This window comes from Varroa destructor, unplaced genomic scaffold (assembly GCF_002443255.2).
Source record: "Varroa destructor unplaced genomic scaffold, Vdes_3.0 BEIS01000002.1, whole genome shotgun sequence".
Taxonomy (NCBI): domain Eukaryota; kingdom Metazoa; phylum Arthropoda; class Arachnida; order Mesostigmata; family Varroidae; genus Varroa; species Varroa destructor.
The window spans coordinates 17,859,201-17,876,583 of NW_019211455.1; the positions used below are offsets into that span (position 1 = coordinate 17,859,201).

At 39.3% G+C, this 17,383-nt stretch overlaps 1 protein-coding gene across 13 annotated transcripts in view; it reads left to right on the plus strand.

The window, feature by feature from the left end:
* Positions 1-8,097: 8,097 nt before the first annotated feature.
* The window catches only part of LOC111244804 (uncharacterized), a 48,895-nt gene continuing 39,609 nt past the window's right edge, over positions 8,098-17,383 (plus strand). For 8 of the 13 annotated variants that reach the window (XM_086979199.1, XM_086979202.1, XM_086979207.1 and 5 more), the window contains exon 1: positions 9,486-11,887. Coding sequence is in view for 5 of the 13 variants with exons in the window: in XM_022792233.2 (XP_022647968.1) it covers positions 11,785-11,887 (103 nt within the window). In the remaining 8 variants the exon portion in view is untranslated. Of the gene's footprint in view, positions 8,324-9,484; positions 11,888-16,994; positions 17,081-17,383 lie in introns of those variants that run through there. The other 5 variants (XM_086979203.1, XM_086979198.1, XM_086979201.1 and 2 more) reach the window with 5 other exon arrangements.

Consider the following 17,383-nt stretch of genomic DNA (forward strand, 5'->3'; position numbering starts at 1 on the left):
GTCGGCTCCCCAGTCGTCAATGCTGCCAGAATCTGTTTCACGAAGTCCTTGACCTTTGAAGGTGGGATGGCTAAGCGACGCGCGTATATAGATAGGATGAGCGTTCTTCTTATGAGTTTTTAGGACTGTATGTAAACAATAACAGCTATTTTAACGAACCTTTTTGATATATACTAAAACTGTCCTTTCTGATGTACTATCTAACATAACGATTACATCTTCAATTCAGACCGTAGATTACTCATTAGCGGTTCCCAATATGTTTTCTTATTAATTCGCAAATAGCTTTATAATAGTAACAACGATAGGTATAAATTTGGTAGTGCCGCTTAAGTAGGCTACATGGAAGAAAGTAAGCGGAACTAAATTTTTTTGTTATTAGTATACCAAAAGTACCTCAGAATGCAAGAAATAATGTTAAAAATAAATGTTAATAAATATAATGAAAAGTTCAAAAGGGCGAAAAGGTCCTAGAACGAGCTACAATCGAAGCTTATACGGACAGCCCAATTAAAAGTTGGTACTCTGCTCTCTACCATTAATGACCATTAATCCTAAGGTAAAAAATCCAGATGTGTTAAAAGTAACATTTCGGTTTATTTTGATTAATTTCTGGGATTTTTAAACCTCAACTATATTGACAATCTTTCGGTCTGCCTCCTGATAATTCTTCCCGGATTTTTCAGAACCCGCGCGAAAATTGGCACCAGCGTTTTTTATTGGTAGTGTTCAGCGGTGTTTATTAGTAGTACCAGACTTTAAACTCGAAAGTTTTCAAACTTCATGCCGGGGGTCAACCAGGAAAGATAATATGTTCTTATTTGCTATTATAAGTGCACATCTCCGGAAATGCACCATTCGTCATGTTACGAATATGCCAGAAGGATCGGACGTATCGACTCAAAGTCATTGTTTTGAATCTGCCTCTGTAGAGTAGCCGTGAAGTTAAGATTTACGCAATTAATTTTATCTCTTTCTTGCTATGCGTTGTATTATTTTGTAAAAGTGCGTGCAACGCTAGTTGAGAAGCCAATAAAGATGTTCCATTCTCTTAGATTAGGTCGTTCTTGCGGGTCGAGTTTGTGGCTTGCTAAAACTTGTGCTTTATAACAGAGGCTGATAGAATAACGGCTATTTCTTTTGCTATACTATTTGCCATGTATCCGAAGAAACAGTCATCAATGAACTGATCATAAAGTATAGCTTATAATCACGACCATGTTTAATATGTTTATTTTTTTTTAGGAAATGTTATGTTATCAATGTTTCGGAAATGTCCAGCTAGCTGCAAAGACGGAAAGCCGCCAGTGAAATGCATGGAACGACCGGCGACGAGAACGTAGTACAGAGTGCTAAATGATTATACTTTGAACAGGTTATCGACAAAAAACACGCGTCTCTGAATAGGCCATGATGCTTTAGTGTAATATAAATTTATAGGCAATCCACATGCCACATGTTTCCCAGTCTCGGTGATTTACCTTTTACGACGCAAACTCTAGATAGGGCCCCGCAAACGCGCCAGAACGATTTTCAGACATACTGACAACTTGCAAGTAATATGGGTATGTATTGTTTTTTGTATTAGTTTGTCCAGAGAGGTATTGGTCTATCCTTCTCCAAGCCTAAAATTTGGGATTTTGGAGGTCTGCAGATAACCATGTTTGTCAAGCTGGTGAAAGATGGTACTTAATTGATTACGGCTGTCAACTATCACTTACCGTTATATTAATGTAAGTTCCACCTAGCGCCTTTCTGACTCAACACACAATCAAATCTTGTTTTTCAAAAAACAAAAGCAAACTTTGAAAGAAGTAGAAACGAAGCTAACATTAGAAAAAACACCAGGTGGAAAGCTATAAGGAACACCTTTCAATAATTTCTTTTTTAGTTTATAATAAAATATGTGCCTATTTTGCCTCGAATTTTTTTCAGTCGAATTTATTTCTTTTACATAGTATGCCTGACTTTTCCAATTTACTTTCAATTGGCTTTCATTGAAAACATGTTTAATGAGTTTGGACTTGGTATGCTCTTAACCCATCTATTCACATGCGCCACCCAATCGCCTTCACTATGACAGCCTACTCCAGCCAGCAATACGGGAAAATTTTAAATGTCTGTTTGGCATTTCTTGAATATGTTGAAATATAGCAATAGTCTGATCAACAATAGGGTTATCGATGCCATCTAGGTAGGACATCTGTGTTTTGTTTCATGCTGATGATCCTATTTCGGAATATCACTAAGTTAACACTTTAGTCGACTTTCCAGTACAAGTAGTACCTTATAACTTAGCGAAACAGGTAACGCACATTGTAGCCTTAATATTAGTGCTAGTAAAGTTTATTCTTCCGTCAAATGCGCCCCATACATATAGCTATAAATTTTTTGCGCTCCCACCCGTCACTAATGGTTACAGGACGAAAATTAAAGGAAATATTTTTTGAAGCGTGCCAAAAGTATTGGTCGAGCCATAAACGTGTCAACTGTAACATTCATTTAGCATGATATAATGCAATTCATTGCATTCGCAGACATGCTGCACGCATGCGAGCTTATATATAGCCCAGCTAGTTATCCTACCTGTGTTCTTACTCAGTATCATACGCAAAGTAGGTCGCAGTGATAAAACAAACTGACGGGAGCTCAAGAAGTCTCTTGAAAGGTGTATTAAAAAAGTAAATCACTGTGCCTATTGTAGAACAAACGTCTTTGGCAAACATGTTTGATCGTTTAGCAATTTAGGGCAATAAAAACCCCGACAAATGAGCTAGTTCTTTTAAGCCATGACAATAATGCAGGTCAAAAAAGGCTTGTATTAAAAATGGAAAAGTAAATGCTTTCAGGCTTATAGAATTGTTTACCTAAAAGTAGGAACAAGTCTCACAAGAATGGCTTGAAACGTTTTTATTTAAACATGCTTCCACGATCATATTTGGCTTGTGCAAAATTTTGGGTAAATAAAACAGCGTGGAGTATCAAAGGAAATTGATAGGAATCGTAATTGCATAAGGACAAACTCTTTTCAGGGCTCTTGTCTAGGATCGTGCAACCCTTTTCCAAAGATTATGAGGTTTGTCATCATCGTATGTATGACGCTGAGTGCAGAAATGGTATGATACTAGCCAGTGGTATACGAATAGATCACATCTTTCATAAGTTTAAGCTAATGACTAGGCAGTGTTATCTCATCCCGACCACTGTTCGTGCAAAAAAAATACTTAAAACAACGATACGACTGATAAAATTATATAAAACAGAGTTCTATGATAGCTTAGATAAAAATTCAACAGCCGACCTAATGAACAGGCAGTCAAAGAAGGAAGTCATGTTTTCATTTAGAAAAGCTCATAATTCAAAAGGGCTAGCCGAATTAGGCAGACGTTGGAGGATTGAAATGTTACTCAAAAGAATAGTTAAAAGAAGCTAATTAGATACAGGTAGCATAGAACGCCAAACATGCTAAGAAAGCTAATCAGATTCGCTCACGAAGCTTACTTAGAAAAACTACTTGAAAGCTGTGGTCGAAACAACCCCGGAAAAAAGTTCTACTTCCACGTGCACTAAAACGATAAGTGGTTGATTACTACAATCCGGACGCACTAGCAAACATAAGCAATATTGTCGAACAGTAAAAATCAACCCTATCAAGATGTTCTTTGCTAATGTTGGCAAAAATATATTGGAAAGTAACGGCTATTCCAACCGACCTAATCCTAATGATCAACTAATCTTCTAGTATAGTGTGAATCGAAATAGGTTGACAAGCAAACTGATCCTTGCTGGCCTCCACGAAGCCGCAGTTTAATAAAAGCTCTCCTATACAAAAAAACAGCTAAAGATTTAGATAAATAAGGGTTCGTACTAAGTCTGATTCTGTTTATTCGCTATATCAATGGCATATACAATGTCTCTATTGGGTAAAACGTCATTAGACAGATGGAGCTTGGCTTACCGAAGCATTAGATACGACCAGCTACTGACTCAAAATAAAGAGATTTACGCTGAACATAGGGAAAACTGAGGTATGAAAAATCCACCCAAAGAAAGAATCGACAAATCGTCACAGGGCTAAATGTCACGGATATATCAATCCAATAGCACCTGATAATATGGAACAGAAAAATAACTCAAAGACGATGACGGCCACTTAGATCCCAGGATATTCTTCTATTCGCTTAACCTTTCTATTCGATAACACATCCAATGAACCCAACTTGCCTGCACTTTGTAAGACAAACAGCTATATACAGTTGGGACTAGTATCTCTGAACAACTTGAAATGGCACATGTATCGAAAACCTTGTATAAAATGAGTAACATAACTAACATATATTTATGTTTCAACTCCGCTCTGACAATTAAGAGCGCATTATTTTTTTTATGAAACAAGAACATTTACGCCTATACTAGCATTTCAAAGAAAAACGTTCACAAAGCGTTTTGGCCCAGGATACCTAAGAACCACCAAAACAATGTATTTCCCGTCTTTAGTATACGCACATACTCAGTGACAATTTAAGCAGTGAAAAACGTCTTGGAAATTCGCCAAAAGCCTACAAAACAACAAATTCAATCAAACGAGTTTCAGCCATTTATTAATAAAAGTAAGAATCGGTGAACCAAAGTGTAAGATTGTAAATATAGAAAAAAAAAAAAGTTCACCCATAACTGCTCAACATACTTGGGAATACAGTAACTTCAAAACAAAGAAAAAAATATTACTGCAGTATAAACTCCGAAGATACTGCAAACAACCAATTATAGTTAGCAATATTTTTTGAAAGAGAAAAATATTGTACATAATAATTTGACCGTGTATCCACCTAAATTCGGGGGTTCTTATACTTGTATATTCATATATACAAGTACATACATATACATATATATATATACGAAAGGAAATATGTGATTCACTCTATTCACACAAAATAAATTGCCTTCTCAAATAGCAGCTTATTGATATGTTCACATAAACATGTTTAAATAGAGAAATAACTACCATATATACTTAAAGATATATATTGTTGTATTAACAACGTTCTTTAGCATGAAAAAAAGCTATATATATATAAGCACGATGTAGGTAGGTATATTAAAAAAAAAAAAGTGACAGAGTTTTTTTTTGACGAAGACTCAATATAAAACAGTGCGGGCTCGTTAAAAATCTGAGAGTTAGATTTGCTCAAGCGTGTTAGTACAGGTAATGAGATTTGGCTGTATGGGTTTGCTGTGGAAAATGTCGTCTGAGTATAATTTTAAAAAGCCAGACTGCAAGATACTGGTTAAAAACTAAGCTTCTAAAGTAACGCTGTCTGCGAAAAGCTAGCAGTTTTTTTACTACGATAATGCTCGGCTTACACGTCGTTTCTAGAGAACAACTTGATGCCTGTGTTACTTGAACCCTCGTATTTATTAGATTTACCCTTTCACCTGTGACTTTTTCCTCCTGTCAAAGTTCAGGGAACATATGAATCTATAATCGAAGTAATCAAAAGGATAGATAAATGCAGAAGCACATGATTGACTTTGAAAACTCTCTGAAACACTGCGAAAAACGGTGAAGCACGTTCATTCAATCCGGCGACATCACTTTGAAGCGAAGCTGAGATTTTAATGACTGAGATGCGTATAGCTTACATTTTTTATACATTTGTGTAGAGTTTCCATTTAAATGAAGTTACCGAAGAGTCCGCAGAATCTCTCAATGAAACAAAGCATTATAGGCATTTGATTGAAGGCGTCTGAAAATGAAGTGGCGCAAAGAGTCATCTTCGAATAAATCAGAAGAACACTGGCTAATTTGTGGCCTTTCGACGAAAGAATATCTTCTGAGCCTCAACAGCTAACCTTTTTCAAACTCTTCACTTCGTATTTTTATTCCTTGTTAGGCCTTATATATTTGGGATTTTTCGGACCATTATCAACCAGAAATTTGAATACGCGGATCTTTTCGTAACTCGCATGTTTAACCGGAGCCTCAACACATTTACACGTGACGATATTGCTTTACTTACAATTACCATTGAAAAGTTCCTCGTCACTTTGAAAAATATTTTTTAACACTTGTGAGCACCTTAAAGCTCGGATCGAAGTTGTGATCGAACCTAATAGCAGTGGTAATCGACCCGAGCATGAGAATGTGTTTTTCAACATTTTTTTCGCTCACAAGTTTCGTTTCTGTATATGTTTCATCTTAAAAAACGACGTTAAATTTGTTTCAGCTGAGTAGGAAACGCTTCTGAATCACCATCATTACAAAATCATATTCGCCATCTGTATTTTATAGTGAACCATTTGGTATATTCACTTAAAATATTTTTTGCCAATTGGTCGTAGGAAAATAGCAGGATCGTCTAATCCGAGCGGAAAGTTGACGACCTTGTGTTTTCAACATCCATTTTTGATGGATATTTTTGATTGCAAAAACGTAAATATAACCGATTCATAGTGCCACTATGCCAGACCTGCAGACGGACAAATTAACGGCTAATGATTTGAACAGATTTGGCTTCAGAGTTAAAAGGCTCCTATTATTATTATTGGAAATGTTTTAGCCTAATGCGATTAGCCTTCTTTTTTCCGGCAAAAAAAAACCCGGTTTTTGATGTAGAAAACGTGCGAAGCAAAAGTTGTTTGAAAGTAACTTCGCGTTTCCCTACTTGTAGAGATACAGGCGTCGATGAGGGTTTATTGCCCTACGAAAGCTGCCTTCCTTTATGAAATTTCATATTTAAGGAGTAACAGAAATAAGGGCAGAAAATGTAATGACCCATAGTTGTTCAGTCTTAGTGGTTCAACCCGAAGTGCTGAATATACACACATATATATATATACGTGTTTCATATTTAAAAGATAATGCATTAAAACATGCATTTACGTCTTTCAGGCTGATTTCCCATGAAAAATTATGTCTAAAGTACTGTACGTTTAAAGCATCATGCGGTCTTTTGTTCCCTGCCTTTACGAAGCTTCATTGACACTTATACGTCGTGCGACTGCTGTGAAAGAACTAATTCTATTCTATCTACTTTTTTCCTAAGAGTGCATCTTGAACCTGTAACTGTCTAGGCAATACGCTTATATAAGTTGCAACTTTGTGTTACCAAAGGAGACAACATCTTAACCGACGAAATGTTGGCTTGCTAATGGCAAGCCCGAGCAACGTTCTTACTGTCGGCAGTTTTTTGGTCAGCAAATGACGTTAAACGTTAAAAAGTAACTTAGCAGCGTTTCCGGTATTGCATAAGCACATGCTACTACGAGATCAGGGAAGAAACGAGAACCGTTTCTCTTAGTAAGAGTATCAATGACTTACTCCCGTTTGAAATAGTTCGTAAGTCTCAAGCTGGTTAAATCTAATTGTGATATAAGTATTTACCTATCTTGAAAGAGTCGGTTTATTATTGATTATAGAAGAACGAGCCACTTTTTGACACTTTACATTTAAAACTAGTAGTAGTGTCGAGTGGACGTCCTCCCGTTGCTTACTGCCAGAATGATCTCTGAGAACTGCAACAGAACGCTTTCCGTAAGTCTGAACAAGCCATCTAAATAGTTCACACGTTATTTTTGAAGGATTTTGTTTAGAACTTGGAAAATGGGGTTCTTTTGAGTTTCTCTTTCTATTTCAATTTAGCCTTGTGTTTTTCACTTTTTGCTTATGTTTTGTATCTCTTAACGGTCTTAAAACAGCCAGTTTCCTAAGATTGCTACTAAATCTAAGTAAGACACCAAAAAATGCATTATACAGCCAAGTAATGTTTCGTCGCTAAAATACATTGTTGGCAATTAGTGTATGACTTAAAAATTGAAGTGAAAAACGTTGATATTAAACAAAAACAGAATCACTAACAAGTTATAAAATAACCTTTATCTATAACAATGATAATACCTTAACTTACCGCGCGGTAAGACAAAGGTCGGTTAGAGAACTCTAACATAAACATCAAATGCGCAATCGTGTTGGCTACGTGCGATTTGGCTATTAAGTGGTTACAATGCAACAGCCATTTAATCGCAAATCACTCCCGCCTGGGAGAGACAACCCTTTCTAGGTTAAATTCCCATAAAATCTTTTTTGCACTCACTTCTATTGCGGAGTGAGGATCACTGTGCCATCTTCTACTGGTGATGAACTCGCTTCTATACGCGTGCTATCTGCAATTATTTTGGGAGCATTCTAAGGCAGATGTGATAACGGTGTTCTTGTGAAACGCGAACTTTCGAGAGCACTCGACGAGCCGGTTGTTTGTCACCTCGTCAATGAAGCCCTGTCAATCATTCAAACGTCATTCAAACGTCAAAGATCATTCAAAACGTTGAGTATTATGTAAACTCATCCGTTTCATGATTATATATCCTAATTAACTGATAAAATGAAAGGTTGGCTTTAACTAAAGTTGATTTCTTTTACTTATGCTGCTTGCTTATGATTAGTAAGTCGTAGTTGTTAAATACACAGTGGCTTAATAGTCCTTATGCTTTGACTCATTTTTAGGCATAATGTCTATAAGGCAGACTAAAATACATCGTTTCCAAAGTTTTCAAGCGCGTACTTGTGAGCTCGCACTACTAGGTTTGCTTCGTAAACGATAGCTTATTAATGTCGGTGGACATTTTCCTGAAACTGGAAAGGATATGCAAACGCCTAAGCTATATCGGGTAATATTTTTTATTCGTTGCTTTCTCTAAGATAGTATATTAGTCATTGCTCCGATCATCTTTGCTTCCTACATTATACAATCACCAGCACGTGGCGCCAGAGTTTCAAAAGCTTACGAACGACATATTCATATTAATACCTTGTTCTAGACAGCATGAACTTGTCAGAATATCTCCATTTACCCTGGACTGCTAGCAAAAGGTCTATATAAAAAAACAGACTCTACGAACCGCATCTAGTCCTCGATTGAGCCATCGACATGGCCCTATAGACCATTTTTATGTATTTTTGCATGTCCGTATGTATCCTGTTACGCCTGTTAGTGTCTCTGAGAAAACGAAGAACTCCATCCTCACCTTCTTCTATTGAGCCCCGGGGCTATACAAAGATACGTTTATCTCCCATAATTTCCGTGTTTTAGTACTGTTTAATTACGTTATAATAGTAAGTGTTGTATACGCTATTAGATATATTCGCTCCCATTTCTGTACTACGTTTACTGTTGGCGAACTCTATTTGGGGTTGCCGTGGCTAGCACCAAAGTAGGAAAGATATAGGGAGTTTAATTCTGGCTGGAAAGTTTGTTATCTACATAGCACGTTGCCGTTTTCATAGAATTGTAGACGTCTGCAGTCGTTCGTGGATAAGTAGTAGACGGTGGCCCAAGGCCGGCTAGAATGCTCATAAGCGTAGTCGGCGGGGTGCACCGCTCTCACTGCTTCGTTCGTACTGTTAGCGCGTTTCCCTTTCTCTCGTTTGGCTTATTCAAACCTCCTTTCCCCTAGATTCGCTCACCCACACAGGCTCACATGCCCAGAGACAAACATACAGACACTCAAGCAGACCTTCAACAAGACAGCCGCAGGCATCAAGCAAAAGCCCGCCACAACCCTTAGGCTAACGGAGACCGAGGCAGCGAACCAGCGAAGGCTCCAAAAAAAGGAGAGGAATACGAACGTTCGAGAGGACCAAGGCAATGTAGGTTTCGGCTATCCGTTCAGATCGACACGCAGTTACCTGAACAACACGGTCGAACCAGCAACAACAACTAACTGAAGAAGTAACTGAGGCTGAGTAGATCTACCTCAGCGAGTCGACTTGACCGGCGATTTGGCCACGGATTCGGCGCTTTCAATTGACTCAGACGCGTCTTGTAAACAGAAGCATGCGAAAATGATGAGGATAACGGAAGATGAGTGTGACACATGCGGACACGCTGGCTGAGCAACGGTGAAAAAAGACCGACTGTCGTAAAGGATAGAGATTGCGACATCCCGTTTGGTCAGTAGCCGGGCGTCCAACATGTTGTATTGGTGTGTCGTGCGATCAATGCAGTAGGCGTTTATAGTGGTTGAATTTCACGGTCCAAGACTTTGTGGTAACAATCAGATGAGTTCGATCTAGGATAAAAAAAAAAAGATTTCAACGAAGGATAAGCGTCGAGTTTGATAACTAGTCAGTTTTCTCCGTTGAGACAGAAAATAGAAAACTTTCGAAGCAAGTGTGGCTGTCAATAGTAGTAACAACAAAACAAACGGCAACAAACTGTACCGAGCTCGAGGAATGACGCTAAGCAAGGCGCTATAGAACTGTATAAAATCTCTGTATAGTATAAATCTGTATATTATATAGTATGTAAAGAACTACTGCGGTGTTCAAATTGAAGGCTAAAAGTCCAACACTGACCGGTTCATTGAACCGCTTTTCCCGTAATGCTCTGTTTGATATGATGTGCAGCGTGGGAACGACGTGACTGGCCTTGCGTGTGACAGGGATGAGAAGTCCCCATACGACCAAGGTGGCGCCACAGTCTACTTGGTATAGACCGTACCGTTAAAGCAAGCGTATGAACCTGAATGAAATCAACCTCATTACGAACTCCAATTTCGGCGGGAATGTCGCCATCTGAAGATTAAGTTGTAGTGAAAAAAAAAAAAGAAGGCTGTACATCACAAAAGGCAAAATATTTATTGGACTAGTTGAGCAGTCTAGGGGCTCAGTAATATCAGAGGGGCAAAAAGCAAGCACACTCTAATAGCTTTTACTCGACACAGTTCTTAAGGCGTGTTATTAGAAAGAACTGCCACTGTACTTAGTAACCTGTACAGAAGGAAAAATACTTCTCATAGATTACTCTATGTTTATATTCCTAGGGCGACATCTCGAGAACCTGCTGATCGATTTGATTCAGGCGAATATTTTCAACAGCATCCGTGAGTTGTCGGTCAGCCAATCTGTCCTATTAAACTCGCATTCTACTCAACCTCGAAGGTGTATCCTTCCGCAAAGTTCGGGACATCGTTTCGCACCAGTGCGTTACTCGTATCTGGGAAATACGTGATACGGGCCATCACGCTGTCGGTTTGTTTCAGTAACATTTGTTAGCTAAAAGAACGTTATTGTCGTAAAACATTGCCTCTACGGGTTGACTACTGACTTTTTTGTGCTGTCTCGTAGATCGACTGATTGGACTATATGGAAACAAAACTGTATTTATTACAGCTGCAACGATAGTCTGTGTTGCTGCTATCATTGCATTTCGTTTGTGTGTAACTTCAACCATAATAGGCTCTGCATGTGCCGCGTTTGATCGTTCAGGCAACTTGTGTCTGCCAGAAAAAGAGTTCATATAGCTATTGTGGTTGCTTGATCAGTCGTGTCTTTCTGGCACGTTGTGCGAGCGAAAAAACCGAGTACTGGCTGCGGCTGTCAACGTGATAATTGAGACGGACGCACAGTGACACGCCCGGCGTGCGCAGACACAGAAGAGGGGTACTATCCAGCATAAAGAGGTAACGGAGGAAAGAAGAACCTTGGTAGCTAGTTTGTGAAAACAAGCGGAACTCTCCCTCTTTTACCGGGTCCGCAGCAACGTCAGCGTCATGACAGGAGGATGGGATTCAGTGTCTACAGGCATAGGGAAAGCAGTTCAGCACCTTAACGTTTGAAATCCACCAGAAACGAAAGCTTACGAATTGAGGTTGAAACTAACACCGACACGGGAGCGCGGAAAGACGAGAAGGTCTTTAATCGAGCGCCTACGACACTCGTATCGTAGAGCTCGGCCTATTGAGCGCCCGTGCGAAAACTCTGCCGTTATAACATCAAAGGTCTTTATGGATAGTAAACGGCAACTGAGAACAGGACGGGACGGAGGAAGCCTTCAATTGCAATTATTTTGTATTGGGATAGCTGCAACGCTAATCTGCAATTCTACAGGTAGGTCGCCAGCTAATAAACGGTAGCTGAGAGAGCATAGGCCGTAAATCGATGGATAATCCTTGCCCTACGCTATACTTGGTCATTTATTCAAAGACAAAAACAGACAAAGAGAATTCCTCGTCGCCACTATTAAATATAACAGCTAATATTTATTTTAAAACACGACAAAGCAACGAAATTTGTTTAAACATTAAACATTTACTTAATGTTGCCTTTTAGTAAGCTAGGTAAGATAAACATCGCTAGAGCACCAGTTTCTAGAGAAGCATTTTAGAAAAATTATAGCAATATCTGTATACAACAAGAAACATCATCTGCGTACGAGCTAGATCCTTAACGCCGAAGATGGCCTAAAATGACGGCAGCCTGTGCATCTTCTTGCTCACATTTATGTGCATATTTGAAAGACTCGCATCACAGCGGAAATGCGTAGAGAAGCATAAATCTATATGTATCGACAAACTGGATCATCATGCACCGGCCTGAGACAATGTTGCAGGCATTTCCTCTACATTCTGCGAAGGAATAGGTAATTTGATTGGAACTTAACGGATGTGCTCGTCATAGTAAACATTTGTCCGCTTTTCTTGCTGTTCACGTAGTTTTCCAGAAGAAGCTACTTGTCCATATCTCACAAGTGAAAAGTTAGTTCTGTTAGTTACACACACGATAATAGGAAACAATCTAATAGAAAAAAAAATATATATAGCCAATTTTTCATGTGGTATGTTCAATGGGTTGTATTTATACCTATTGTCTAGGCAGAGTTAATATTTGCTACAGAAACATTATTTGTTTTACCTCGTTTGCAAAAGATCCTGTCTGTGCATTTGCAAACAAAAACTTCGACGAAGGTTTTACTCAGCGATATAGCGTGTCGCTTAAATGATAACTTCGTATCATAGTTTTTTGGCGGTCGTAAGACCGAATAAGAGCGAGAGCATCTGACTTATGTTCATCTATTATGCCTGAGGCATCATCGGTTGTGTTATCATACAGGCTTTGGCCTTTCCTCTATATTAAACGAAATAACTTATTGGCCTGTTTACATATAAAATACCTAATATAGCCGTTTTAAAGGTTATCTATACTCTTGTAACTACGTTGTTATAAAAAAGTCACGTGAGGAATTCTAGTCGAAGCTGTAAAGCAATGTATTTATAGGGGTTCTCGAAGATTTACGTTTGTCAATTAAGAACTCCCCCATGGTATTTACCCTGTTACTTACATGCACGTCTTTGGCGACGGATTGCTTTACGAGTAGTTTGGCTTGACTAACTAATTGGGAAGACGGTTAGCGTCTAACTAGACGTACTAGATTGTAATCTAGAACCCTTCTGCACCTACCTTTACCTTGGGATTACAACAAAAGACATTAACCCGTAGACTCTATCGCTTTTCATCTCAAGTAGCAAATTATTTTTTTTTCAGTAGGTCTAACTGCACTTGAAGGCTTCGGATTTTAAACATTCGCCTAGGGTGGGAGCAAAAACTCGTCGGAATTCTATTCATAAGTTACAATTAAGTGTAGCATTATGACTCATCTAATTATAGACACTTTTTGATTAGAGCTCACTGGGTTTATTGAAGCGGGAATCCACACGGGCCATTCTGAGACGATCGGTGACAACTTCTAATCTAGCTAGAGGTGTCGCGTTAAGACAGCCAAAAGCCCGAAATAAAAGTGTTTGTATACTGCATATGGTTCAGATGGAGCTATGCAATTTTCCTCATACGACATTTCTACAAAGTAAATCTATCGGTTTAATTTATACTATAACTAGATTTCACTATTGAGTATAGAAAGATAGTTTTGTTTATTAGTATGCGATCGCTTCGATTTTTCAGCAGCGATTCTACTCCAATCGATACTAAGAAGGCAACGAGCATTGTAGGGATCTAAATTAATGGCGTTTTCATTTTGATCTGTTAGTGACTATTACGTACACTACCACAGCTTAGGTAACTCATAATTATAATCAAGTGTAACTATCTGGTCGCTTTTACTTTGCAGTATGTAGACACAATATGCATGGCAAAACAGTATTTAGCCCGCAAAAGAGCCAAGCATCTTCGTTATAACACTGAGCACATGTTCCGGTCGTGCCTCTACGACTGGCCGACCATCGGCCTTCGACCGAGTCAATGCACATTTCGTTAGCCTCAGCGCTAACTTCAGCACATCTGCACAACTGCTTCTCTGTTGTCATCAAGTTGACTGGCGTTGAGATGCTGTGATGGGTTTAGGCGAACCGTGTCCATCTTTAACTCCTGGGTTCCACCGATCAGCGGCCCACAGCTGTAAGCACCTGTCTGTGTTTAACTGTATCACTTCGATACGATTATGGAGGAACGATAACTAAGCTGATTGCAGAATTGGAGATTCAGTGGTATCGCCGTACGGTGCGCTTGAGAACGTTCAACAGCCAACTGCTGAGTGACAGTTTACAAGCTGTTCTAAGAGTGGACGTAGCACTTGAGCACCTCTGAATCTGCTTATCCCAATTGTTTATTTGTTGATAAAGTTTGTTTTGCAGTTTTGATTCTCTCAAAACACGAGCGAGATGTTCTAAGAAATTTAAAAGCGTGACGGCACTAGGCAAGCATAATTTGTGCAGGCAGGACATATCATTGGTCCTTATTGTTAGAGCGTATTTCCGTTTTCAACGGGAAAATGTAAAGCCAATCCGTATGACCAGTATCTTATTGTTGTAGTATTAGAACGCACATAGAATATGGCAATATATTTCAACTATTGGGGTCTTATGCTTAAACTAATGCACTTAGCAAGAAAAAGCAGAGCATTTATTTTGCAGGGTTCAAACGAATATCCAGGACGATAAAAGGGCTTAAGCAAAGTATACTACAAGCAAAACGAGCAAACAAGTCTTGCGCGGCCTGCCAGCTGTAGCGCCCCCACTAATCTTCAATAAGCTTTTGTAGGCATTCATTGTTAATGGAGTGCGTTATTATCGACGAGGCAAGCCAGCCGGATATCAAAGCATGCGCTACACACAGGCCTGCTGCATATAGCTGAATTCATAGCTTGTTCTGTTGTGAAAAGGGACAGGTCGAATTCGCTGCTGTCATAGGAAGTAGGATATGTATTATCGGTCATTTTCAAATCAGACATTCGCGCGCGAACAAATCTCATAAACACTTTTATTGAGACAAGCTGAAGCGCCTCGGATAACAGTAAAACAAACGTTTAAAGAACAATGTCAAGTTTTGTGTTCTTAAATTTGTCTCATTTTTCACCACCACCGCCGCTTATCTTCTTTTATCGGCGGTTCATCAGGAAAGATTACGTTTGAATAATGTTAATTTGTTAGTTTGATAAGGCATCGTTTTGAGTGCAACATGCACACAGTATTGTATTCGCCAGTCTACCATTATCAACAAATAAACATATTTCACAAACGTAAAACAGCAGATTTTCGATTCCAGCTTAGATGACGTGCACCTTTCTTTTCCACTAAAAATAATATGTTCAATAGCATAGGAAAACGTTATAAATCCTTTGATGCCTTTAGTTACCTACTGTGTATCTCTCTTCCTCATTGTACTATTCCTTAGCCTAAGAGTTTTAAGCACAGTGGCGGCCTCTGTCCAGGTCCGACAGTGGTCTAGATTTAATTCCAGATCGAGGCGCAACGATACGTGGTGCAGCATTTAGTTGATGAAGATTCCACAGTACCAGATGAATACTTCACCTATTAAGCCTAATTTGCATAATGAGTTAGTTTTCAGCTTCCTGAAAAAACAAAAGCAAAAGGTCCCATTTATGTCCTAAGCGCACAATGGTGATCCGTATAAGGTAATATATGTGCTATCCATCTACCTAGTTTACTCTCGATGGATAGAGTAAATATGGACTGGGCCTGTTAACAGGCGCCGCATCCTGCAAATCCTGTATACAGCGCGTAGTCACAGTTCAGACATGAACTGCGGTTCGAGGTTGCTGTGACAATATTTACATTGAATGAGGATGATGACCGGTAGTAATTTTCTAACCGCATTTCAGGGGGTCGCGAAATGAACCTTATCAGTCCATCCCGTGGTTCTAAAACCAATGTGAGCGCATTTTCCACCCCCAGCCTTTACCTATGAACTCATGAGGGCTTTATATATGCATCGGATGTATGTCAGCTGGTGCATTGCATCCGGTGCATCGAGAAGAGCAAATGGGTCGTTTAACATCTCGAAATAGTTGTCTCACAGCACGAGGGAGAGATACGACGAAAGTTTAGAGTGTTCGGAGCGCTACTTTTCGACGCCAGTGTCACAATACTGCTGCTAAGCGTTTGCTTAGCGAGCTGGGCTCGACGGCTTTTTACCTTTGTTGAGCGAGGACGTGTGACCCATCATCTTCTCAGACCGCTCTGCAGTTTACGCGCACTTTACTATATGCACATGACTAGACGCCCGGGGTAAAGCAAAGGGGCAAATTACACATTGCGGAGAAGCACGGATAGGAGAAATGAATTCGGCTTTGGCTAGAACTTAAGGGTCAACGTTTGAGGGTGTGCTATAAATAGCAGATGAAAAATGAAGTAAATAACTATCTGATTTGCGTGGCCCAAAAGTAGTCTGTCACTGCTGAGAAAACAGAGGGAATCTAAATCGTCTAGGTAGTAACTATGGGCATCTCTGTTCTGATGAATGAGTCACTTGTTCAAATTTACACTTATATAATTTGCGTTTAGATAAATAAACTACAGTACCCTGTGCTGTAATAAGCTAGCGTTGCGCTCCCAAGCGGTCCTAGTCGATGCTTGTACGTTAATCCCAAAAAAACTTACTAGATTCGAATACTGCTGGTCGCATCGGACGTGTTAGTGCATGTAAACCATGGCGGAAATATTCATGGTCCTTCTGCAAAAATACGCAAAGGACGTATGATGGAAGTAGAAGTTGCTCAAACGTGCAGCGACGCGTCTGCAGTCATTTCCCTCACCACTCAGACCTTAAGGCAGTGACCTCTTGCGACTATGGGTAGCTCTTGCGGCTTTTTAGCCTTCAAAGTCTGTCCGCCTCTAAGCACCCTACGAATCGTAGCTAAAGGCAACAACTAGCTGTAAAACAAAATATCATATGATTGTAGGTGTTAATGGAGTGTGTGGGCGTACACACATTGAATACAAACGGATACTGTAACCCTGCGTATGCGTTTGATGGCGCTTTTCAAAGGTATGACTGACGCGTTAATTAAAAGGACCATTACTAATCAGATTATCCAAACATGCATATATTTTAGCAGATAAAACCCCTTGCATAACATCATGTGACGCTGCGTGGATACGCATAGATATTTTCTGAAATCGAGCTTTAATGATGGAAAACACACCTCAGCGGCCGAAAACAGATTACGTTGCTCTATAAACACACGGATCTTAAAGATCATTTACGCCGCTAAGTTTGCCCCTATTTACCCGTTTTGAAGAGAAATATTTGCATGTCCGAGAATACAATGTTGCGTTTTGTTATCTAATC